The sequence below is a fragment of the Hippoglossus stenolepis genome, chromosome 20 (genome assembly GCF_022539355.2).
Source record: "Hippoglossus stenolepis isolate QCI-W04-F060 chromosome 20, HSTE1.2, whole genome shotgun sequence".
In the NCBI taxonomy this organism is placed as follows: Eukaryota; Metazoa; Chordata; class Actinopteri; order Pleuronectiformes; family Pleuronectidae; genus Hippoglossus; species Hippoglossus stenolepis.
In genome coordinates this window covers 5,628,251-5,652,622 of record NC_061502.1, presented here as the reverse complement: position 1 = coordinate 5,652,622, position 24,372 = coordinate 5,628,251, and the positions used below count along the sequence as shown (strand labels likewise).

The window sequence follows — 24,372 nt, the reverse complement described above, 5'->3', positions numbered from 1 at the left end:
ATTGTTGACTTCTCCTGGTGAATTATTTGAACTGATGTTTACTGCATTCATCAGGGGTTCCCTCTTGTTTAATCACTATAATAACTTCTATTACAACAACTTGTATCCGCACAATGTATTAGAATGTATACACAATGAGGAAAGATCACTGGGAACAGTCCAAGCTGCCATTCAAAGGCAGGTAATTGGTGTGCTAGGCAACACTATTTCCAGTTGTAGGACTTAGGAATCAACCTGGTCTGTATGTGAAAAGTCTTCAGCAATGTTGATTTAGCAAAAACCCAGGGCACAATCAACCACAACTCAAGTTATTAGAGATACTGATACTGTATTTGACATTATTTCTAATTAATTCACAGTTGAAGCGATGGACTTCTATATTAACAATGGCATATGTATGTTTTTATTTCAAAGTATAATGCTTCATGCACTTCACACATTTTTACAACTATAAAAATATGTTTTTTTGTTGTTGTTTTGGAAAACTAAGAACTTTATTATTTTCAAAAAGAATAAAAACATGAATTAACTCTTAAAACCTGATATTCACCAGGTAGATGTTATACAAGGATTTGAACATGCTGTATATATAGACCGAGACAATGCTCTGTCCATGGTGCTGAAATGGCCGTGAAATGCTTCATGAGTTTTGTTGAATCCCAACTTTTACAGAAATAGCTTTTTTGTTGTCCCTGTGATCCTGAATAATTTATATGGAGCAGTCGCTGCGTTTTGACATTTGCTCACATCGTCCCCGGGTATGTGCGGGGGCCGGAGAATTAATCCCCCACCAGAGCTCAGAAAAGGTCAAGTGATATTGATCTCACAATGCAAACGCGCGCTGTGTTGTCGGAATCCAATCTCCAAAGTTTGGGTCAGGTCGAACATTTTTCAGGTCAGTTCGGGGCTCGTCGTTAGATACAGTCTGGTGTGATGCCTTTTTACAAGCTGCAACTCGTGGACCACGTGTGGATGTGGCAGGTTCGTCGAGATAGACTTCGCAGTTGGTGATGAACGGACAGAGAGTGTGAATTCACACTTCTCAGGGTTGTCAATCCGCGGTGCGTAAAATGCGCACACTGGGGTGGAGACTTCGTTGGAGAGGCAGCAGCACAGATCGCAACAGATCGCCACAGCACGACTCCCTGCATCCACAGGTTGCTGCGCGGATCTCTGCACCTCTCTGAGCATCTTGGCAACCCAGACTGAAGAGTAGACACCCGGTGGACATGAACTGAGAGCTGCGTTTGGCTGAGAGGTTTGGATTGCGCATACGCTCAGGAGCAGAATGCCAAATCCACAGCATTTAAAGACTCCACTTTTCAGTTCCTGGCCAATTCGAATTGCATTGCGCAGGACTTTTCTGTCGTAAAAATATATATCTCAACGTTTCTTCTGAGGACTGTGCGTTTTGTTCGAGACCACCATGCCACAGGTCCCTTGCTGCAACTGCGCCGCGGTAAACACAGCAACATAATGGCATGTCGGAACGGCTGCTGCTGCGGCTGGGGTCCAATAAACGAGGATAACGCGAGGTTCCTGCTGCTGGCGTTGTTCATCATCATCTATCTCTTCTGTGGCGCCGCGGTGTTCTGCGCGCTGGAGCAGCCGAAGGAGCGAGAGGCGAAGGAGCGCTGGGTGCAGAGGTTCGAGCATTTCAGCCAGAAGTACAACCTGAGCAAGAAGGACCTCAACAACTTCCTCAGAAACTACGAGGAGGCGAACGTAGCCGGGATCCGTGTGGACACGATCAGACCTCGATGGGACTTCACCGGCGCGTTTTACTTCGTGGGGACTGTGGTGTCAACCATCGGTGAGACGAGGACGCTGACTTGTAAAAATTGCGTAACAACTACAACATCTCAGGCAGATGCCTTCCTGCAAATTTTTTATTTAAAAATCGATTTGACTTATATCTTTGAGGATAATCAATCGTTAACTTGTGTGTATGTTAAGCCTGTTGCGTGCACTTGTGATTGCAGCTTCTTGGTTTCTCCTCCATCACAGTGTCACCCTAATTTGTCATATTTTACAAATGCAAAGCAAACTCTAAACAATGACTTTAATGAGCCAAAATGGCAAACTCTAAATATTTATCCCAAATAAAGTGGATTCCTTTCTAATAGTTTGACAGGCCTTCTGATTGGATGACTGACATGCCCATCACCCTTTGAATCAAACCTTAGGGATCAGGAGTTTGTCAAGCAAATTTCCTTATTGATCGCGTTAAATACAACTTAATTCCTTCAACTTCACTGTAACTAAAAAAGGGATAAGTGGCTGCAAGACTGATCAAATGATTCCAGAAACCTTCGAGACCGTCCAACATCAATTCGCACCAGGGGCCTCTGAGACCTTTGACTAAATAGAGACATCCTGATTTCTAAACTCAAACTTCGTCACATATATAAGAAGCATCATTTTTAATGCATATTAATTGATATGGTTTCAAAATACTCCACAAACGACTGACTGTGGTATTAGAAGAGTTGACATTTACTGTATATCAGTGCAAGTATGACTGCATTAGCTAATATTACATATGAGAGCTGCATTCATCATAGCATCATTTGATGAAGTCATCATTGCTGTAACCCAGCTTGTTACTCTGAATCCAGCTGCCTGCAGAGATAAAGATTTTCTGATCATATATTTAGTGTCATCAATTTAAGCAGTCTCTATCTTTTTCGTCTTCATTTTATCTGACACTCATCTCTCAGTTTTTGGAGTACATATGTTGCCTAAGAGGAAGCCCTTCACAAACACATCATCATTCTGAACCCTCTTTAGGAGAGAACTGTGTGAACCAGAGTTTGGATCAGTATCTTAACAAGTGTGTGCACAGTCAGAACACAGGCACATGTCGAGAGCTCCACTGACTACTAAGGGAATAGTAAAAGAGACACTTCATTATAAGATTGCGATTATACAACTTTAGCTCAGCTAAATGGCCTGATTAAGATATATAATAGTGGTGTGCATAGATTGGTTTCCTTTGAAAGTAGATTATAAAATAGAACACTCTAGCGTATGATGGGAACTCACAGTTGGAGTATTTTTGCTGCTTGGATGGGCATGAAACTGCCCTGATTGAATCACCAGTCCAGGAGGAGAAAGGTTCTTTGACAACAAGTTGAAGGTACAACCCTTTGCACTTAAAAACTTCAGAGATGAAGTTATTGTAACTGTGTCTCCAGGGATTATATTTTGGTAAGAAACATTCAATCACAGAACCGGACGATTTTCCTCTTTCTTACATGTGACACTACACATGGCTGGTGGGAGTATCTAGAACTGAAAATACAATATGCTGTTTAAATCAGCTTTCTTTTAGATGCTGGGTCAATTGTGCGACCATGGTGATGTGTTTTGTTTAGAAATTCAAAGAAGAAGGGTTTTATCACTAGGCAAATTTGTTTGCCTCTCAATGACGTCTTCTAGATAACAGAAGGTTCAGTGGTATTGTATCTACTCTTTTTCATCATTTCAGCCTGATGGAAAAAAACATGTAATAATCACAACTGTGGGTTGTGGTATAATGCTGTGTTTCCATTATCCTGGAGAGTCCCCTGTTCCTATGTCATATAACACTAAGGATACTGTAAAGTGGGAAAAGAACCCCCCCCCCCACGTTAGTCCACAGCAAAGACAATTTTGTGAGAGGCCCTATATAATTGTCTATAATTGGCTCCAGGACACTGCAACGATGCCATGGTTGGAAACCTCTCTCGGAAAGCTTCATAGTTTTAAAGGTTTGGTTGAAAACTAGAAGGTCTAAATGTGTGTGTGTGTGTGTGTGTGTGTGTGTGTGTGTGTGTGTGTGTGTGTGTGTGTGTGTGTGTGTGTGTGTGTGTGTGTGTGTGTGTGTGTGTGTGTGTGTGTGTGTGATATGCCTGGGATGATGTTGGGGTAAACTTTGTTGCAACAGAATCCAAAACAATTGAAGTTGATGGTGAGTCCTTCTTCAGACATTCGTATCCAACTCGAAACGGGGTAATTTATACCATGTTTTAAGCCTAAATGTTCACTGATATCTTCCTACAAGGTGCATTCACGGACCCTGGGACGCAACATTGTGTGGCTTTGGCCGCTAGCTTAGCCACTTCCTGTGGACTTTTAGACTTAAAACACGGTGTAAATTACCTTGTTTTGAGTCGAAAATGAATGTTGGGGCTTGCGGACACTTGGATGACACCACACCAGCAGTATGGAGGCATGTTATGTTTTTTCTGTTTTTTCTGTTGTTTTATTATGTCTGAAGAAGACCATTAACTTCAATTGTATTGGATTCTGCTCCTACCCCTGAACTCCAGAAGTGTTTTGTGGACTCAAACACTTCACCCACCTCTCCATCAGCATAGTGATGAGTAGATAATGAGTGTATTTTCATTTTTCAGTGAACAATCCCTTTAGGTGTTAAGTTGCATTCAGGGTCAATAATTAAAACAGGATTGTTTCGTCGAAGTCTTTGTTCTTTGATCGGAGCAGTCATCCTGACACAGCACACTATTTTCTCTCCTTTCGTTCGTGAGCTGTGTATTTTATTAAATGGCTTTAATGATTCGTCATCAACACATTCAACCAGCCTCATGAAACAAGAAGGGGAGAAAAACACACCAATAAAAATCCTGCTCATTTGGCTTTATGGCCCTGTCTGGGAGAAAACTCCTGCTCAATTAGCAACCTGAGATCCGATCTGAATGTGGAGGTAATCAAACCCTCCACAAGACGCCTGCATGTGGAACAGCGGCAATTAGTCAGGCTGCAGAATATGTTCTTAATGACCCGAGATAAAGAAATGTTGGTCTTTGTTTTCCTAAAGAAAAGGGCTCTCATGTCATAAGAGTTTACAGCTGCTATACCTGAAAATAATCCATTAGTCCCCCCCCCCCAAAAAAAAATAAAAAATTCAACAATGTTATGAATATAATAAATGGAATAGGGAGAGCAGACAGACAGACGGTGCTTCACTGAGCTTTAATTGTTAAATGATTGAAGAGGACAAAGGCGCTGTCAAGAGAAAGACCTCTCACTATGACAACCATTTAGTTCACCTGCCTTTTCTCATGAGATAAAGACAGACAAACAGTGTCTCTGCTCCACCCGGCGTAAAACCAGTTGAATGAGCTTAAACATTTTTTTTAAATAAAATAAAATGATCAAATAGACATGTGAAAGGGCCTCGTGCGACGGGGGTCTCTCAGTTTCCAAATAACAGTGTAACCCACACATTGGGACTGAGGCAGTGATGTGCTCAGACTGAAAACACCTCAGCTCTTAAAGTGTGTTGAGCGTGTGAGTGACAGAAAGAGAGGAGAGCGGGACAGTGCATCACCAATGGCCACCCCCGAGGGCTGAAGTTGTTCAGTGGATATAATTTTAAATTAGAAGCAGGGCAGATAATACTTTTTCCGTCTTCATTAATGACGGAGACGGAAAAAGTAGGCAAATGACCATCCTCATCTCCACTACCAATCATAACAGTGTGTGTGCGTACTTGTTTTCTTTTCCTCCTTAGGACCTTTTCCAGTAACTTGTCATGGCCAGTAAACCTCATGGGGACTAAAATCTAGTTCTAATGAGGAAATCTAAATTTCTGAGGTCCTGGTTAAGGTCAGGTGTAAGATGTGGACTGAGATCAGGTTAAAGTTTGGGTCAGGTATGACTTGGTCATGGTTAAGGCTGGGCATAAGGTTTTGGTTAGGCTGTCCATTATGAATGGAACTCAATGCAGTGTTCTAACAAGGACAGCTGTGCAAACCTGTGTGTGTGAGTGTGTGTGTGGACCAGGTATTACTCATGTAGTGGGGACCCTAATGTGTTCAGACATTATGGGGACTTTTTATGGAGAGTAGTGACTATGGTTAAGGTTCGAGTAAATCTCTAGGAAATCAATGTAAGTCAATATAATGTCCTGTGAAGTCATGGAGAAACAACTGGGAAGTGAAGATAATGTACTTTAATGTAAAATGGTTAATGGATTGTATTTATATTGCGTTTTCTATAAAGTACAGTTTTGCCATTCACCCATTCACATACATTCATACATGCGTCTATGTGCAGCACTTTTTCTCCACTTTACTCTGCTGGCACAGCCATCAGAGGCAATTTAGGGTTCAGTATCTTGCCCAAGGACACTTCAGCATGCGAAATGGGATCGAACCGCCGACCTTCTGGTTAGTGGACAACTATACCTCTTGAACCACAGCTGAATTAATTGATTCTCTCCTTTCATTCAGAAGCACATTACTAAGTAGAAAGTGAGGAAGTTTATTTACTCTTTCTGTTATTCACTGTCATTCTATCTTGTAGCTTTCCACTTATCAGAGAATATTTTTGGTTTTCACTCAGGGTTTGGAATGACCACTCCTGCTACCATTGGAGGAAAAGTCTTCCTGATGTTCTACGGCCTGCTTGGCTGTGCCGCCACCATCCTCTTCTTCAACCTCTTTCTGGAACGTGTCATCACTGTTATCGCTGTGGTCCTCAAGTCCTGTCACGAACGACGCCACAACAAGGCAATACTTCCGCAAAACGGCCGGCAAGTCTCGGAGGAAAACAGGGCAGCCGGAGCCGCGGGCGGCAGAAGAGGAAAAGGTGAGGATCTGGCTGGCTGGAAGCCTTCAGTCTACTGCGTCATGCTCATTCTGGGAGTGGCAGCCATCTTGGTGTCCTGCTGCGCTTCCCTCATGTACTCAGCAGCCGAGGGCTGGGGCTACCTGGACTCGCTATACTTCTGTTTTGTGGCCTTCAGCACCATCGGGTTTGGAGATATGGTGAGCAGCCAGCGGGTCGTCTACGAGGGCCACGCAACAGTGGCGTATCGGCTGGGCAACTTCTTCTTCATCCTGACCGGCGTCTGCTGCATCTACTCTCTCTTTAACGTCATCTCCATCGTCATCAAGCAGGTCCTCAACTGGTTGCTGAGGAGACTGGAAGCCCCCTGCCGCTGCTGCTTCCCTAGGAGGGGTCACCACCCGCACCGACACCCCAGAAGGAACGTGGTGGCCCCGGGTCACCTGCGCTCCCGCAGAGACCCCTCCATCGAGACAGACGCCATGAACGAGAGCGAGACTGACACTGGGCGCAGGATGTCCGGGGAGATGATCTCCATGAGGGATTTCTTAGCAGCCAACAAGGTGAGAGCTGCAGGGCTACAGAAGGTTGTGGCTGAATATTTCACATGATTAATATCATCAAACGTGTTATTTCACGCAGGATAATCAGTTAAATACCAAGAGTAATTTGATTTTACTAATCACATGAGTAGCTGACACATCATTTAGTCCAATAACCTTGTTCCCTGTAGTCATACTCACTGCAGTTATTACCTCCAACTTCAGCCGCTCTTATTCATCCCCATCATTATGTGCTTTGCTGAATTTTTTTTTATTCTCTGTGGAAGCGTAACTATCAATGCAGAGATTCCTCATGAGTTACTTATGACACACATGTGACATATTATATAACAACATGCACATACCTATTATTATCATTGAAACTGATATTAATCTATGTTGGAATTGTAAAGCTATAGAGTACATTTCTCTGAACACCAATAACCTTAATCTGCTGCTACCACCTCCTCAACAGCCCTAACAGACACTCTGAGGCGTCACTTATCTCAACATTTCCATAACTGCTCCCCCACTGTTGAGTCGAGAGCTCACACAAGGCTTTAGCTGCATTTTCACACCTGATGATTATTCTGATTAAAGGTCCTAAGAGTTTTGAGTGAGAACAGACTGAATGGTGTGATGCCATATAGCAAGGATGTGATAAATCTGATGAGAAACCATCAACACAGACAGTTAACAAACCCAAAACATGGAACACACATTGATATCAGTGTGACTTACACTTCCAGAGGATCAGTGCTGGCCCTGCTGATATATTTTTGAGCTCAATCATTGCTTTCAGTGCTGTGTCCTGCCTTCAGGAATTAGCCTGCCCACTCTCTCAAAGTACAACGTTGGCAAAAACCTTCACCATCTCCCGCCTACTCGCTTTTTATAAGTCACTAAACTAACTGTCAACCTGATCACTTAAAGAACTGAAGCCCTGAACAGTGTTAAAACTCAGTTGAGGACAGTGTGGAAGTTTAGGTCAAAGCAGAGCAGACCCTGACAAGTTTTCCCCTCAGGCCCTGTAGCTTTATGTGCTGTGGTTCTCTTTCTGCAAAAATGAAAAGTTCCTTTCCACTTTAAAGGTCCTACTAGGAACTTTAAATTTTTGTAGATTTCGGTGCCTCAGAAGCGGTAGTGTCTCCACTGTCACCAGTCGTAAAAACCTCAGTCCAGACAGCATGTGCATTTGTTTTGGAAGAAGTGAAAAAAATAAACACATGTAAACATGAAACAAGGGATGCATCATCTTTCTCTGCTCCAAATGCAAACTGAGGGAGCGATTCCTGGGCGTTATGTCAATCAATTCTGACAATATTCTAACTGATTTAACATAGTCATTAGGAATTAAATACATTTATACAGATACAAGAAATCCATACTTCCCTCTCCTCTTGTGGGCAAATTGAACATCCCACCTGAGTTTGTACCAAGTCACTCATTGTATAGGGGGTTTATGTTGGCTGGAATATCAAACCACAACATTACACACAGCTGTTTGCAGGATGCAGAGCGATGAGGTAATGTATCGTAATTCTCATTCTGATCTCATCCATCTTGTTTGTAAGAGACATGGAGTTGGTGAGGAACAGACTCTGAAGCACTGGTCTGTATGGGTCGTTAGCCTTTAGCCTAGCATGTAGCCTAGAGCGTCGCCCGGATCGCTTCCCTCACTTCTGTTTCCCGCCGCCGTAGGGGCTTAAAATAACAGGGACATCACACTGTTGGATTAAAAGTAAAGGAGGACCAGCAGGTTTTCTGTAGAATAGCAGGTAACTGTGGTGAAAAACTTGAAATCGCTTTGTTTTCCATAACATAGGTTAAAAACCTCTCCTTTGATACGTCTATTCATCCATTCACTCTAATCAATTCTTGCTCAAATTGTCCTGTCAATAAAGGTAAAATGCCCCAAAAATATATATTTTTTAAAATGACATCAGAGTCAGGAATATATATCAATATACCAATGTAGAATGTACAGAGCAATGTAGCATCAGACTTTGGTGCAGCATGCTCTAATTTTCATTCAATCAAGTTACTTTGTGGTCATCTCAACTTAAACTGAATCCCATGAAATGTCCTGGGTTCGAATGCATGCGTGCAGAATTTTTTTTAAATAAGAACCATTGTTTCATTGTTTACAAGAAGTGTCTGCAGCAATGCTAGCACCGCAATGAAGTGGTACTCTGTGGTGCTTTTATAATGATAAGCTGCTAATGATGACAATAATATTTACCATGTTCACTCTCATAGTTTAGTGTGTCAGCATGCAAGCATTTGCTAATTGGTAGTAGTGCTCATGCTGGTGAGAGTGGTAAATCTAAATATTAAACAACATCCTAGGAGGAACATGACTGAACAGGACTTAACCTGGTTTTGTTGAGATCTTCCGCTCAAAAATAACAAACACAACTCCATGGTGACGCCAGACTACGGTCTTGTCTACAATACTACAGATATTTATTTGAACAAATAATTTCCACGCCGTTTTCAAAAGGAATCTCTATGCACAGAAGTCAACTTTTATCTTACAAAATATCTTCATCCAGATGAGAACACAAAGATGACTACAAATGCTCAAAAAACATGCCAGGCCAGTAGGTGGCGATAAGGTCTCCTTCAACAATCAGCTAAATACCAGAGCTGAACGTTGTGGTATTATTGGGCAAGGCAGATTTCGGTGAAGGCAATGTGGTGAAGTTTTGCTGAATTTGAGCTGAACACTTGTAATTAGAGCGAGCAGTGCTAACCAAATATAGAGAAACCAGTATATAGCTGCCATTGTCCAAACACTAAGGAAAAAGTTAGTTTTGCACAATATCCACATTAGGGTGGACAGGGCGTAAAAGACAGTGGATCACCAAAGTCAATAGGGTCTATCCTTAATATTGACATTCTCTACACACTACACGCTTTGAGGAGGGAAAATGAAAGGGGAAGGTTGCTGTGTGCGAGAGTAAACCAGTATCCGGTTTGTTTGTCTTCTTTGTTCAGTAAAAAGCGACACAGAAAGAGGAGAGGAAAAACACCATCTGCTGCCTTTAAAATCAGATGTACCTGCCACCAACACATTGTCTCAGGTTTCACAAAGGCATCACAGGTTCTCACGTAACACTTCCAAGCACAGACAGCAAATATTTCCTCATCTGTTGATTCCTCCCCCCTCTCCCTGCAGGTGAACCTGGCCATTATGCAGAAGCAGCTTTCGGAGATGGCCATCGGGCACCCACGCCAGTCCAGCTCCAGTTCACGTCAGAACGGATTCTCAGGAGGGGTGGGCGCCCTTGGCATCATGAACAACCGGCTGGCGGAGACCAGTGTGGACAGATAGAAGAAACAGAATACATTTTTTTTTCCATAGGATACAAAAGGCTGGGGGAATCAGGAAGCACAAACCCAAGGACTGCCTCCCTGAAAGAAAAAACGAGTCGAGTACAAGACGGAATTTATTATGACAAATTATATCCTTCTCGTTGACAAGTAGGCCGACCCCCAGCAGCTACAGCTTAGAATTAAACCATCTCAGACCCACTTCCCCCCCATTCAAGAACATGACTCTATGAATGATGCATGATAGGTTTGCTGAAGTCTCACATCTGGATCAGGCTCAGAGTGCCGGAACATTCCCCTGTGAGGAATTTAGTTTCCATGGTGATAAAAAAAAAAAAGTCTTTCCAGATCCTGTGTATCTACTCTTCAAAGACCCGACGCACACTACATGCTACTTCACACAGAACCACAACTTCCACTCATCTGCAGTACTTTACAACACGCACTAATGTGACTGTGTCCACACTGTTCCTGTCTCTGTAAAGGACGTTAATGAGAGAAAATAGCTTTAATAAAATGGATGTTTCCTGGTTGTGTGTCGAACAGTAGTTATTACACAAAAGCACGGTGTGAAAGAAGCACAATTCATGATTCACACAAATGCTTCCTAGCCACATTATATCTCGCTCCATAGCCACTGACTTAGGCGCCGCTTTCATTATCGCAACAAGAAGAGGACAAAGCCTCCAGAGTGAACATCATTACAATCCAAACAGACCTATCTGAAGCTGAATGAGCAGTATTTTCTGTCTGGGGATGAAACCTATTATGTGAGACTGCTGTTTACCTCGATTTGCTTTGCCGTGCAGCCTCATAGCAGCCTCATAGCAGCCCCGATGCTGTCCAGGCCTTGAGGTGTTTGGTATTGATATAAATGCAGTGAAACAAACAGCTCCAGGTCTCCTTATTTGATTTTAGCTCAAAACTGTAAGGTGATTGTATTTGCCGTGGTCTGGATTCACAGCAAATACAGTCAAGACAAAGGACCAGAGACAGAAAGATGAGTGTTAATAAAATGCATGAGGAGTTATTGATTTTAGCGGAATGTGTGACCAGCTACGAGCAGAAATATGGAGCCCCTAACGTCCAAAGGTGATACTTTTTTATCCTGTACTCGCAAGATATTAACCTCATTGCACACGATAAACATCTTGGGTGCACAAAATAATTAAAGTTGGAAATAGATTATAGATAATTGTAGATGCTTCTCTAACGAGTTCACATAGAGAGAACAGAGATAACTCAGCTAATTTCATTTAACAACATTCTTGCTGTGCTCTTGTATGGAGAAGCATGATTGTCATTAGCGGGAATAATTTGCTGAACTTGATCACCATCGGGTAATGATTTAGTAGGAACAAGATTTTTATTTAGTGTGAACAAGTTCATATTGTTTGCGCACAAAGCTTTATTGCATGCAAACCAGTTATTATCATGTGGCACAAGATGAAATTCACACATGCTGGGACTCCACGCAAGTTTGACATGCAGACACTATGCTTGATTAAGGTGATGTTCTAGTCAAGCTCCTTGTGAATATATGTAAGAGGTTGCTGAAATTACAGCCTGAGAATCCTCCAGGTTGTTCCACCTCGCATGTCATCAGCTGAGCTTCACATCTGACTTAAGTGCCTGACCTACAGAGGCGAACTCCGTTGGAGACGTCTCGACAAAATTACCACCTGTCAAAGCTGCTATTTCTGTAGTAAAAAAAAAATAAAAAGATTTCTGGTGGTTGTAAGAGTATTGAGTCTGTGAGTAATCGGCTGCAAAATCAGTTCACAGCCTAAACTGAGAAGAAGATCCAGATGGTACGCAGCATTAATTAAACATAAGCTGAGTAAAGAAAAAAGATACGAGTTGTAATTGATCATCTGCTACACCCCCCCCCACAGACACACACACACACACACACACACACACACACCGCAGCTATCCAATTTTGGCTTAGCAACAGTAACTAGCAAGGCAAACCTTTCAAGCCTTGGATTTCTTAGCATGTTAAAGTACAGTGCATGGGGCCGTACTCACAGGAAAATCTGCATTTTTTTCAGTTTAATGGATTAATGCCTTTTTATTTTTTACTTAAATTAACAAGTGAAAGTCTGTTCCTCTGTAGTAGGCCTGAGCCACTCCTGTATGCTATCAGAGAGAGGATAACTGTAGCAGTCCTGCTCTTTATTGGATTTGGGGAATTTAACACCAGCGACCCCAGCCATGCATGAAGCAGTAGCTTCAGTCTTTTAGCTTAATATCATGTGTCCTTATCATTATCAATGATCATTTTAACAAATTGTGTGCTGGAAATGTAAAAGTGTCAGCTGGTAGTGGTGTCTTCGAATAATCTATTGGATCTAACATTAGCAACTCCCTTGATCACACTCCATGATTTAAAGCCTGATCAACACAATCAGCAGATGCCAATAGCCCATGTGTGGACACTTAAAAAATGCGATTCAAGAGGCTCGCTGACACGTCGCCTCCTCTGATTGGTTTCATGGCAGGCTGAATGAAACAGTGACAGCCAATCAGAGAGCAGGGTGGGGTGACGGTGGTATAATGAGGTGGAAACCCAGAGGAGGAATACAACAGCAACAAACATGGCAGAGAGCATGGATAGCAATGCTTCAAGAGAAGTCAAGAAACCAGGGATGCTGGAAGTCAGTCAAAGATGGGGGTGCTACAAGAGAATATCTATAGAACGACATTATATTGAATACAATGCAACTGAGTCAAGATTTTTGCATTAAATTGAGTGGTTGAGATACATTTTACATTATACCAGAGAGCAAACATATGGCTTTTAATGGCTATTTAAGAAATGAGAGATTTTTCTTTAAGACAAATCTAACCCACTTTTTTCCACCACTGGAATATTTTCAGTTTGTGTTATCACATTTGTGCATCAGATTGGCAGCACAGAAAATACACTGAATATTCTGAAATGAAATGAAATATTATATAAAAAAGTAGGCCTACTGCCATTTTACTCTCGACTTTTTGCTTTGCAGTTGAAGCCCCTTGCCAGTAGGGGGTGTTGCAGCCCCCTCAGCACCACTACTTCCAGCGTCCTTGCAAGAAACTAAGCTAAATTAGTTTAGAGACCAGACGTACTAGTCAGGGGTCTCTCCTGGTGGAAGCTTGTGCAGTTTATGACCCCCTGTTGTCAATCATTCTTGTAGTGTGAACTTATTATGACTGCAAGACTCCCGATCACAAAACAGCGAGTTGTGTAGTGTGACCTGCATGGGGATCTGATAACTTCGAAAGTGGTATAGTCTGAACTTGACTTCAGTTAGCCAGTTTACTGCAGCTGATGAAATATAATATCTGCCGGCAAAAGTGGTTATAATCGGAAAGAAGGTCACCAGGTAGAAATGTGAAGGACCCATTACTTCAACAATGACTACGAATTTTGAGGAATAAAATAAACATTATGATCAAAAACTTGAAATGAGCAGAGCAAGTAAAAGAAAGCTTGACAACAATATGTATTCAAAATTACTAAAGGCAACCGGGCTGGGAGAGTGATCAGTTCAGCAGCTTTAGTCTTTGAAAATTGAATTTAAAATTGAAGTTTATAGTGTATGTTATTACATTTTATGTACGAGCTTACTTGACCTTATGTATTTGACCTTCTTGTGAACATGGTACTCTCATCAATCGATAACAACACTGAGGAGCCACCTACATTATGAGCAGGTCCGCTCATACACAGTTTAGAAGGAGAAAATAACGCGGACATGAACAAATCCCTGAATACTAGAATCCAATATCACACACAGAATATTGAAAGAGACAAAAATACATTGAATCTAAAAGCCTCCACTCTTTCTGAGACAATCTCACTCTCAGACACATTATCTGACACACACACTAGAGACATGTTGCCTTGCCATTGCCAATGCATGCTGCACACCACACACACACAACACGCACACACACACACACACACACACACACACACACACACACACACACACACACACACGCTCGCGCGCACACACACACACACAGACACACACACACACCCACACACACACACTGAAGTGTACACACAAAAGATAGCTGAATAGAGAATCAGGGACCATGTCAGAGAAGCTGAGCCTACACAGATAATAATAGCTTTGAACAAATGATTGTGTGTTCCAATCTGTTTGCGTTTCCGTGTGTGGACAAATACAGTACGTGTGTGTTTTATAAGTGAGACTTGCACGGACGCACAAATACAAAGAAGATTTTTCGTGAGTCACGACGACCACTGTCGTATCTGCTGGACTGGGGACAATTTGAAATTTACTCCAAGTGAAAAATCATATGTGATTTTGAGAATAAAGTGAAGTGGATTTCTTTTCCTTATTGCATTTTTCTATTTTGGGGGTGGGGTCGGGGGTAGGATTTATATATTACATTACATTACATTTAATTTCGCTGATGCTTTTTTCCAGAGCTACTTACAATAAGTCTATTAATATTATAAACATTATTTAAAAATATGAATGCAATACTATACTTTCAGTATATGTATACTCAGATTAGACACTATGCATGTGATAGTCCTGTTAAGATCAGTGGTTGTCAAACTAGGGCGTTGCGTAAATGCCATCCTGCTGCACCAGAGGGAATAGCTACACAAACAGTGACACCCCGTCACAATTAGCTAATTACCTTAATGACTTAATTAGGATGGGAGGAATGCGTTGTCAGTGTTGTGTGCATAATTATTGATTTATCATGTGCAAGAGTTTGACAGGGGAGGTTAACTAGCAAGTGAGCCAATTAAACAGTCTGTGTGATCAACAAGGCTGTGAGACCCAGATGGTATGTGGTGCTAGTCAAACATATGTAGAGCAATGACTGCATTGAGAAAAACAGTATCATGTCTGCGGCTTTATTGCATCATGTTTACTGTTGCGCACCCACATCACGACCTTGTGCAGTGCTGAGCAAGCTGCCCTTAAAGTCATACGTCAAAGTTCACCTATTTTGTTACATTTGTGTAGAACTGTAGAAGATCACCTGCAGATCAAAGCATCAAGACATGAAGGTTTGATATTATCACATTATACATTAATCCATCAATCCACTAAATCACAATTTAGTGGAGAATAAAGATGGTTCGTTTGAAATATTCAAATAAGAATAAGTTTTATTTTAATTAGCATAAATATTATTTACAGTTGTGTCTGTACTGTTCAATTTAAACAATGCGTGGTCCAAATATTACTACAATTTTAATTTCAATTCGTGATAGTGTCTAATGTTTGACTTAAAATTACAGAATGTGCCAATAACCAGGGTCATTTAAATATACTTATTAAAGTACTTTATTGTGAGCCCTGTATTGCAATACATTGTATAAAAAACATATTTCATGCGCTTCCTAGTGGTGATTTGTTCCAATGACACAAGCGCTTTTTTTATAGTCAGCATAGTCAGCGTCTGAGAGCTTTTGTCCCCCAGTGTTGCCGTACGCTCTGACGTCACACAGGAGCGACAAGTCACTATGGTAAGTGAGCAAGCAATTTTCCCTGCGGCTCCTATTTATGATACTAAAACGTATTATTCGGCATCGTAACATTACACAGAGCTGCACATATTAGCACGCGTGCTTCTGCGCGGTTTCGGATGGTTTTGTGTTTCATTTGTGTTGTAAAAACTGAATTTAAAAGAGGAAAGAGTCCACTGGCCGAATGCTAACGACATTAGCATTTCTCCGTTAGCAGCAGTCGTTAACCTGGCTGCTTACAGCGAAGCCATCCATTGTGTAGAAATAGCTCACACTCTTAATGTTAATATACAACATATATAAGTGGAGGGCGGTGTATTTATTATAATCGGCCTTTCAAATCAAACGAGATGACGCGTTGAAGTTGTGCTAGCCGGTCGGTAACGGCGACGTGAGCTAACTCTGTTGTAAACATCTTAGCCAATGAGTTGCTGGACAGGAATTCACTGTCTGCACCGATTCGATCAACCTGCTCGGTTCATCTTGTGCTCACTTTTAATAACATGTGTCTGGAACTCTTCTAGGGACAAAGCCAGAGTGGAGGCCACGGTCCAGGAGGAGGCAAGAAGGATGACAAGGTGAGAATGACACAGCTTCTGCTAGCTGATGTCTGAACCTGCTAGCCTAACACTGACATTATCAACTATCACTAATGATACATTTACGTGTATGTTGCAAATAGAGCAGCCTTGTTTGACACACCTTGTTGTAAATTCATCATATTTTATCCAAATAGTTTCTTCAATGTTTTATTGTTCTCACTGTTTGCCTCTATACATAAAGCATAACAAAAGTGACCGTAGCATGTGAGATCTTGTGTGGTTGTTTGTGAGAAGGTAACAAAGTACTCGGCATGTTTTTTGTTGAATGTTTGTGAAATGTCAACACTGTAGTCGACGTGTTACCGACTCTAACGCAAGTCATTTCACTGTGTGCCAACTGAAGGATAAGAAAAAGAAGTACGAGCCTCCAATTCCCACCAGAGTTGGTAAGAGAAAGAAGAAGACAAAGGGACCAGATGCTGCCAGCAAACTACCATTGGGTAAGAAACTGAAAGGACAAGTAGTTTAAAGAAATATTTTATCTGTCTGGTTTAGTGTCTGTTTTCTTTGGTGCATTTATGGGAAGTGTTGAATTCTCAGTTCTACTGCTCATACACTTTGTTGTTTTCTCTGGATTAAAAAGTTGACCACTGTGGTTCTTTAAATATCTGCAGTCAACAGTGATAATAAAATATTATATATAAGTACAGTGGATACAACCGAGAAAACTCCTTACATGACACTGCTGAATATTAAGAGAATGAAAGAGAAACAAAGGAAAATGTATTTTAAACCTCAAATTCAAGCCAAAAGGAACAAAGTTGTTGTTACAGTATCAAATTGGCGTTTACATATGTTCTTAATGTAATGTTTACATGTGCTGTCTTTTAGTCACCCCTCACACTCAATGCCGCCTGAAGCTGCTGAAGCAGGAGCGTATCAAAGACTACCTACTGATGGAGGAGGAGTTCATCAGGAACCAGGAGCAGATGAAACCCCTGGAAGAGAAGCAGGAGGTCAGCCATTGTGGCCTTAGTACTGCATATTATTTGGTGCTACCTATTTTGGGTCAAACACAGGGAAAGTATTTCTTAACTTCTTGACTTTTTTGTTTCTTTCTTACAGGAGGAGAGGTCAAAGGTGGACGACCTGAGAGGGACACCTATGTCTGTGGGCACCCTGGAGGAAATCATTGACGACAACCACGCAATTGTTTCCACCTCAGTGGGATCAGAGCATTACGTCAGCATCCTGTCATTTGTGGATAAGGATTTGTTGGAGCCGGGCTGCTCCGTCCTGCTCAACCACAAGGTCAATCAATCATAACGCTTATTTTAGGATCATCTCTATCTGCTTATGATTCAAGATATTAAGCAGGAAACATTTAGCGGCTTTTTGACATTTGATGTTTTTCATTTAACTACCAGCTGTACTTAAACTTAAAATCCATCAGACTAACCAGCAAGGGTTCCACAATTCACATACACTTAACAGATTAGTTACAAATTTTCAGCCACCTTTCTAATTGATGTATCATCAATCATTATTATAATTTGATTTGACTGTCATTTGTGTATCGTGTGTATGTTTAGGTTCATGCTGTGATTGGGGTGCTGATGGACGACACTGATCCCCTGGTAACAGTCATGAAGGTGGAGAAGGCCCCACAAGAAACATATGCTGACATTGGAGGACTGGACAATCAAATCCAGGAGATCAAGGTACAGTTTGCATAAAGACACTAATAGGTCTTTCTAGTTGGAGCCTTTAAGTCTTCAGCTCAATGTGATATGAAACCAAGAAAACCAACAAAGTAGATGAATTGAAGCCACAAAACTCTACCTTACATTTTAAAAATGTATTTTAAATTTGATATATGACCTATAAAGTAATTAACAGACCACATAGAACTTGATATAAACCTATGTCAAAAACCATAATGCAAGGGGTGGGAAATCAAATGATTTGCAACCACTTGCTAAACGTCTTTTATTTTTGTAATAAATGTAAAGATGGTGTGCTATGCGGTGGTGTTATGAATGCGTCATGTCTGTAAATCATCTGTGATGAAGGGAAGGTGCTTGTATTTGAAATGAAATATTGGTATTACAAAACTAATTAATTCACCAAATCCAAAATGTTTTAAGTCTTTCTTAAACCAGATAACTTGAATGTTTGCGCTGGACAATATTCAGGTGCTGCTCTTGTAATGGAGTTCTGCAAAGAATACATTCTCAAGCATAATCCTCTGCTCTTGTTCTGTATGCAGGGTTTGTTTGAAAGACTGAATATTGTCCCCAATACAGCTAAATGCAATGTTTTTGTTTGTAGCATAAGGCGCCTACAGAATGTGAGTTTTTAGCACCCTTTTAAATCTATTACATGCCACAGTGTGACATGGAGTTACCAAATTAAGTTTGAATCAGGTAGACTGGATGCACATCTATTCAAGTTCCCATTATTGCTGGCTCATATTAGTTCAACATCATTACTAAATGCTGAGGCTGACTGTGTAGTTTTCTGTTGTTTCTCATAGGAGTCAGTGGAGCTGCCTCTTACACATCCAGAGTATTATGAAGAGATGGGCATTAAGCCGCCCAAGGGTGTCATCCTATATGGTCCACCTGGCACAGGTAAGACAGGTTTAAGAAGCTAATATCCTTCCAACCTTCATTACCAACCCTGCAACTTTCCTGGTGCTGATCAGCCAGTCGCTCGGTGCAGGAATACAGGGACGACCAGATACTACTGGAGTAAATATCAGCTTATGTCAGACAGACAGTTGACAAAGTTGCCCTTTCTCAAACAACCCTTATACCCTCTCAGTACCCACTTCCACTTCAAACCCTTCATCCTCTCTGCACACAGGGAGCATCCCTGACATTAACGAAATCCAAGCAGCTTATTAACATCAGGGTTATAGACAAGAAGTTCACAAAAAAGAAATGCCACCAAAGAGGCGTGGGAGTGATTTTAACCAGTTATTAAATTTGGAGTTTCCATAAAGGGAGAGTCAAATAAGACAGAAAAGATTAGAATAATTTGTGTTATCTCAAGAACATTGCGTCTGTCTGTACATGTGGCATAAATAAAGATCAGATCACATTTTATGACCATATAAATCAAAGGGGTTGGCGTACTTTCTGTTATTCCACTGTGTAAATATCATGGAAAATAGCCAAAACCTTTCAAAAATCAAATGAGTACAGGTCTGTCTTTTCAAAAGTTGCAAGAAATGACATTTTGTTCAACAGCTCTTCACTTTAGCCCTTTATTGAAGATGTCCCCATTGAAAACTCTCTGGTCACAAATTGATTTAAATTTTTAAAAACTCCAATATCTAGTCAGTGAATTCTTATTGATCCCTACTAAAAATCAATGATGTTCATACAGGCATCAGACCGCTAGAATAATAAACAGCAGAGTGCAGAGTGTCAAGGACGTGGAAGTTGTCTGTGGGAATAAAGTGTGCATACCTAGAAATGCTGAGATGTGTTGACTGAACTTGCTTCTGTCATGTGTCTGCCAGGTAAAACCCTGCTCGCCAAGGCCGTAGCCAATCAGACATCAGCCACGTTTCTGCGTGTGGTGGGCTCAGAGCTGATCCAGAAGTACCTGGGAGATGGGCCCAAGCTGGTCCGAGAGCTCTTCAGGGTGGCAGAGGAACATGCCCCCTCCATCGTCTTCATCGACGAGATCGACGCCATCGGCACCAAGAGGTAAACAGCAGGCTACTGTAAACTGTTGTAAAAAACTGAGATGTGCTCAGCAGGAGTCAGCGGTGGATGACCTCATGTTGGATTAGTGAGTTTGACAACTGGCTGTGTCTGTATGTAATACAAATTCCTAGTGTGTAGGATTTTGAAAACAGGAGTGAGAGAATATGGGAATTTCAACAAATTTAACTGTGAGACCCCTCCTCCCCCTTCCTCCTGAGCACAAACTGTCTCAGATATAAAAAAAAAACACAGACTGCCTGGGCATTTCACAACGATTTTTTAGCAACCTTGCAATTGCAAAAACGTGACACTAACCACCAGCAAATTCAAGCTTAAGTTAGCCAAGCTGCTTCATCACAGTAACATGAGAGCTGCAGCTGGCTGGGCTTTTTCCCTGTGACACAGACATGTGGCTAACTCGTGCTACACAGTAAAACATGACAACACCCACCTGTGCGAGCACAGACTTACAAAAATATCAGACAAACACCAAACCGCCAACATGACTGTCTGGGTACTTCCTGACTTTCAAATATAGCAATGCTAACCAGTAGCCTTCACCAGAAACAAGCTAATGTTAGCTTGCCTGCATTGTTCCTGTAGAAAACGTTACTGTTACCATTTCAGTTGTGTGTTGTGTGTGCAGTTGCTGGGAAAGTGGTAAAAGGCAGTCATGTGTGGTTTGTTTCTCATCCATTACGTTTGTTTCACTAATGGGTCAAACTGTACCGAGTGATGGTGGAAGCGAGTGGATGTTATGCAGAGAGGGAGTATTGTGCACGAGCAGTGATTGACACTCGGTCAGACACTGCTCCTGGCTCTGATTGTGGGTTTAGAGACGTGGGTGGAGAAAGAGGAGTCCGATTTTTTTCTTTTCTAATATTACCTGCCTCGTGCACTTGGGTCAGATCATAGCGACAGTTTTAGGAAATATGACCAAGTTATTTTTGTGAATGTTTCCTACAGTACCTTAGGAATAGTTATGGTTGAATAACCGTCGCAGGGTTTTTTTCCTCGTCCAACTGAAATTGTGTTTCTGTCTGTTTCTGATTTTAACGTGTTGTAGGCTTATTAAACTGCAAAGTATACCTGTATTATTCATCCAAATTTCAGTATGCACATCAAAACTCTGCAGTTTGTTTTACAGGTGTATGTGATGTAATACAGAGGCTACCTTTTACATTTTTTTTATCATTTGGAAAGAAATTGAACAGATGGTGTCGAAAATAACAAATCAAAGGCTTTATTTGTCTGTTTTTCTTTGTCAGAAGTGTAAGACAGTAGTGTTGTTAAACAGAATATTGGCTGGTGTAAATGAATGAGCCTGTCCATGTCTGTGGTTGGATATTGACTGACTTTAATAATAAATGAGCTTGTGGCTCACATGGAGTAGACTCCGTTAAGAGTGTCTGTGATAACAAGACCACATGACGGACAAGCTCGATGTCTATGGAGTCAGAAGACCAAGGCCAACTCAGTGGATTCCATGAATGTTTAATCATGACTGTGTTGTGCAGGTACGACTCCAACTCTGGAGGCGAGCGGGAGATCCAGAGGACCATGCTGGAGCTGCTCAACCAGCTTGACGGCTTCGACTCGCGCGGAGACGTGAAAGTTATCATGGCCACCAATCGGATAGAGACCCTGGATCCAGCACTCATCAGACCTGGTCAGTAGAAGTCTGATCGCGTGTGTGGGCCCGGTCACACATATACGAAATGCGTGCGAATGTCACAAGTCAAAGTTCCCCATAGATAAACTTCATGTGAAGCCATGCTGCAGATTTGCTTTGTCATAGGACGTGAACGTTTTAATCGCCCCCTCGCTCGCACTGATAGGAAGTGAAAAGGAGGGGGGACGTTCGCCACTGCTGCATTCGATTATGTGTGACCGTCCCTTGACTCTGCCTATTATTGGTCCCTGACTGGCTGTCGGCTCACGCATCTACAGTATCACTGACTGGCATTTATGAATTGCTGAGTCATGGTAGGAAGTAGAAATGGTATTGGTGTTAAAGAATAACACCAATAATGACCAAATGACCTCTTAAAATACAGAGGTCATTTGAATACAATAAATTAATTTACATAACAGTGCAAAAGTCTTCCTGATTGAGAAGAATTCACAGTTTTTGCCAATTTGAAAATCCTCCCTACTAAACATTAACCGATATTTATTTATTCATTGACTCCCACTGATAGTGCACTTAAATATATTATCAGCTGAACAGTGCCATTCAGATGTTTTACTGCACTAAAAATTGGGGTTGAGTCATAGGCAAAAGAACGTTCTTAATTCTGAGATTTTTGATTATAATAGTGCATTGCTGTTTTGTAATCACATCGGTTTTGAGTGAAAATGTCAAGAACCTCTTCATTGGACCAGTTTGCACACAGTCAAGTCATATCGTTGTTTTCTTCTCTCCCCCTCCTCCACAGGGAGAATCGACCGTAAGATCGAGTTTCCACTGCCAGATGAGAAGACCAAGAGGAGGATCTTCTCCATCCATACCAGCCGCATGACAGTCGCAGATGATGTCACCCTTGATGACCTCATCCTGGCTAAGGATGACCTATCAGGAGCAGACATCAAGGTGAGAGCCGATTCTTAACTGTAAAATATTATTTTTTTTATCTGCTCTTCATTGCCATAATCCCAAAGCTCTTATCTTTCTTATTGACCACAGAAATAGTGGAAAGGAGCCCACACATACTAGTTAGGCCAATAGAATATGATATTTTCCAATCATAGTTTTCCCAGTGTTCTATGAGGTATGTTATCTTTACATCACAGTGCTTTAATCAATATGGTTGGTGCTTTAGCTGGAGATGCTTTCTGTTTTTTTACTTTACCTCTGTTGTGTTTCTGTGACAGTGGGTTTAAGGTGTTTTCAGTGAGCAGCTACTTTCAACTCAAGTCTCCATTCATAAACTTAACTCTGCCGCCCTCATGTGGTATGTTGTAGAACGACACTTTGAGTGAGCTCCTAGTGTTTTCTGATGCTGAAATGGAAACTTGGATGTAGTTTGTTAAACATAAAATATGAATGATTTTCAGCAGGATTCTCAGTGTTAAAGAACTTGAAAGCTTCTGTTTATTTAAAGTGAAAACCACACAGGCTGTTAAGTTCATCTTGTGTTCTGATCTGTGGTCCATTTAAATTGTCTTTATAAGAATTAATATTAGCAGTGAAAAAATCAACAGTTTAAATTCCACCTACAGTCACATTCTGTTTAATATAAGATAAGATTTTTTTTTTTTTTTTAATGTTTAGCTCACAAAAAAGTTAGACTTATAACACAAACAAAATCATTATTATTGCTGCTTTTTGTTTCCACTATATTGGGCTGAGTTTTCTGTGTAATGTATCATTACTTTCTCTCACAAAACCATTTATTGAAGTGCTCTTTGATCGTGACACTTAGTCCTCTCCCCTCTGTGCTTCCCCAAGGCCATCTGCACAGAAGCCGGCCTCATGGCTTTGCGAGAGCGCCGCATGAAAGTCACCAACGAGGATTTCAAGAAATCCAAGGAGAACGTCCTGTACAAGAAGCAGGAGGGAACACCAGAGGGGCTTTACCTCTAACTTTCAAACTTTTATGTTTCTCTCACCTCACCCCGCCTCTGTCTATCGCTGTGTGAACGAGAGGATGTAGCTGTTGAGCTGTCTGTCTTCCCCAGAGAGTTTTGATATATTTTGTGCATGTTGTGTCTGCTTTATCCCACTCTCCTGTTACCGTTATTTGTTAAGACAATAAATAAAATGACAAGTAAAAAAGAAAATGTCAGACGATGGCACGTTTGTCATCACTTTTGCCCTTTTTTCATTTACACAAGCGTTTTGGCCGGCAGCGCCCTCTAAAACCTTGTTTGTTCAGAAGCAGCATCTGTCGACGGCAGCTCTATATTAGATTCTAGTTTATTGACTTCATCTCCGTGCTGTAATATCTCAAGATAATTAATCACATGAATTATTCATTTAGTTTGGTCTCTGTGTTGTCGCCCTCAGTGTCACAAACAAAATCAATCATATCAATGTGCAAAGTCATGTTTGTCGTCTCGGGCCAGAGGCGAGATGAAAGCCTGAAGAAATTGCCAGTTGCCTCCTTTTTAACAGAAATTCACAGATTACTGTAATAATCCATATG

General features: G+C 41.4%; 2 protein-coding genes across 3 annotated transcripts; both read left to right on the top strand.

The window, feature by feature from the left end:
• Positions 1 to 760: 760 nt before the first annotated feature.
• kcnk13b (potassium channel, subfamily K, member 13b) lies at positions 761 to 10,895 on the top strand. Of its 2 annotated transcripts, XM_035144177.2 has the most exons (4): positions 761 to 1,813; positions 6,352 to 6,776; positions 6,909 to 7,139; positions 10,300 to 10,895. In XM_035144177.2, exons 1-4 carry the CDS (start codon positions 1,477 to 1,479, stop codon positions 10,453 to 10,455), a joined length of 1,149 nt encoding a protein of 382 aa, XP_035000068.2. In that variant the 5' UTR covers positions 761 to 1,476; the 3' UTR covers positions 10,456 to 10,895. The 2 variants fall into 2 exon arrangements, with proteins under 2 accessions (XP_035000068.2, XP_035000067.2); XM_035144176.2 differs by having other exon boundaries at positions 6,352 to 7,139.
• A 4,975-nt stretch (positions 10,896 to 15,870) lies between these two features.
• On the top strand, positions 15,871 to 24,007 carry psmc1b (proteasome 26S subunit, ATPase 1b). The gene is made up of 11 exons (XM_035144234.2): positions 15,871 to 15,963; positions 16,488 to 16,541; positions 16,909 to 17,005; positions 17,397 to 17,521; positions 17,631 to 17,816; positions 18,098 to 18,226; positions 19,042 to 19,138; positions 20,035 to 20,224; positions 21,742 to 21,893; positions 22,663 to 22,817; positions 23,676 to 24,007. Exons 1-11 carry the CDS (start codon positions 15,961 to 15,963, stop codon positions 23,808 to 23,810), a joined length of 1,323 nt encoding a protein of 440 aa, XP_035000125.1. The 5' UTR covers positions 15,871 to 15,960; the 3' UTR covers positions 23,811 to 24,007.
• Positions 24,008 to 24,372: the final 365 nt, after the last annotated feature.

What these genes read in the sequence shown, in the direction of transcription:
- kcnk13b (XM_035144176.2), top strand. Translation starts at nt 1,477, where the DNA reads ATGGCATGTCGGAACGGCTGCTGCTGCGGCTGGGGTCCAATAAACGAG. An exon ending in GACTGTGGTGTCAACCATCG is followed by an intron (nt 1,814 to 6,351) that starts GTGAGACGAGGA and finishes GTTTTCACTCAG; the next exon opens with GGTTTGGAATGACCACTCCT. An exon ending in ATTTCTTAGCAGCCAACAAG is followed by an intron (nt 7,140 to 10,299) that starts GTGAGAGCTGCA and finishes CTCTCCCTGCAG; the next exon opens with GTGAACCTGGCCATTATGCA.
- psmc1b (XM_035144234.2), top strand. An exon ending in CCCTGGAAGAGAAGCAGGAG is followed by an intron (nt 17,522 to 17,630) that starts GTCAGCCATTGT and finishes TCTTTCTTACAG; the next exon opens with GAGGAGAGGTCAAAGGTGGA. An exon ending in TCCAGCACTCATCAGACCTG is followed by an intron (nt 21,894 to 22,662) that starts GTCAGTAGAAGT and finishes CCTCCTCCACAG; the next exon opens with GGAGAATCGACCGTAAGATC.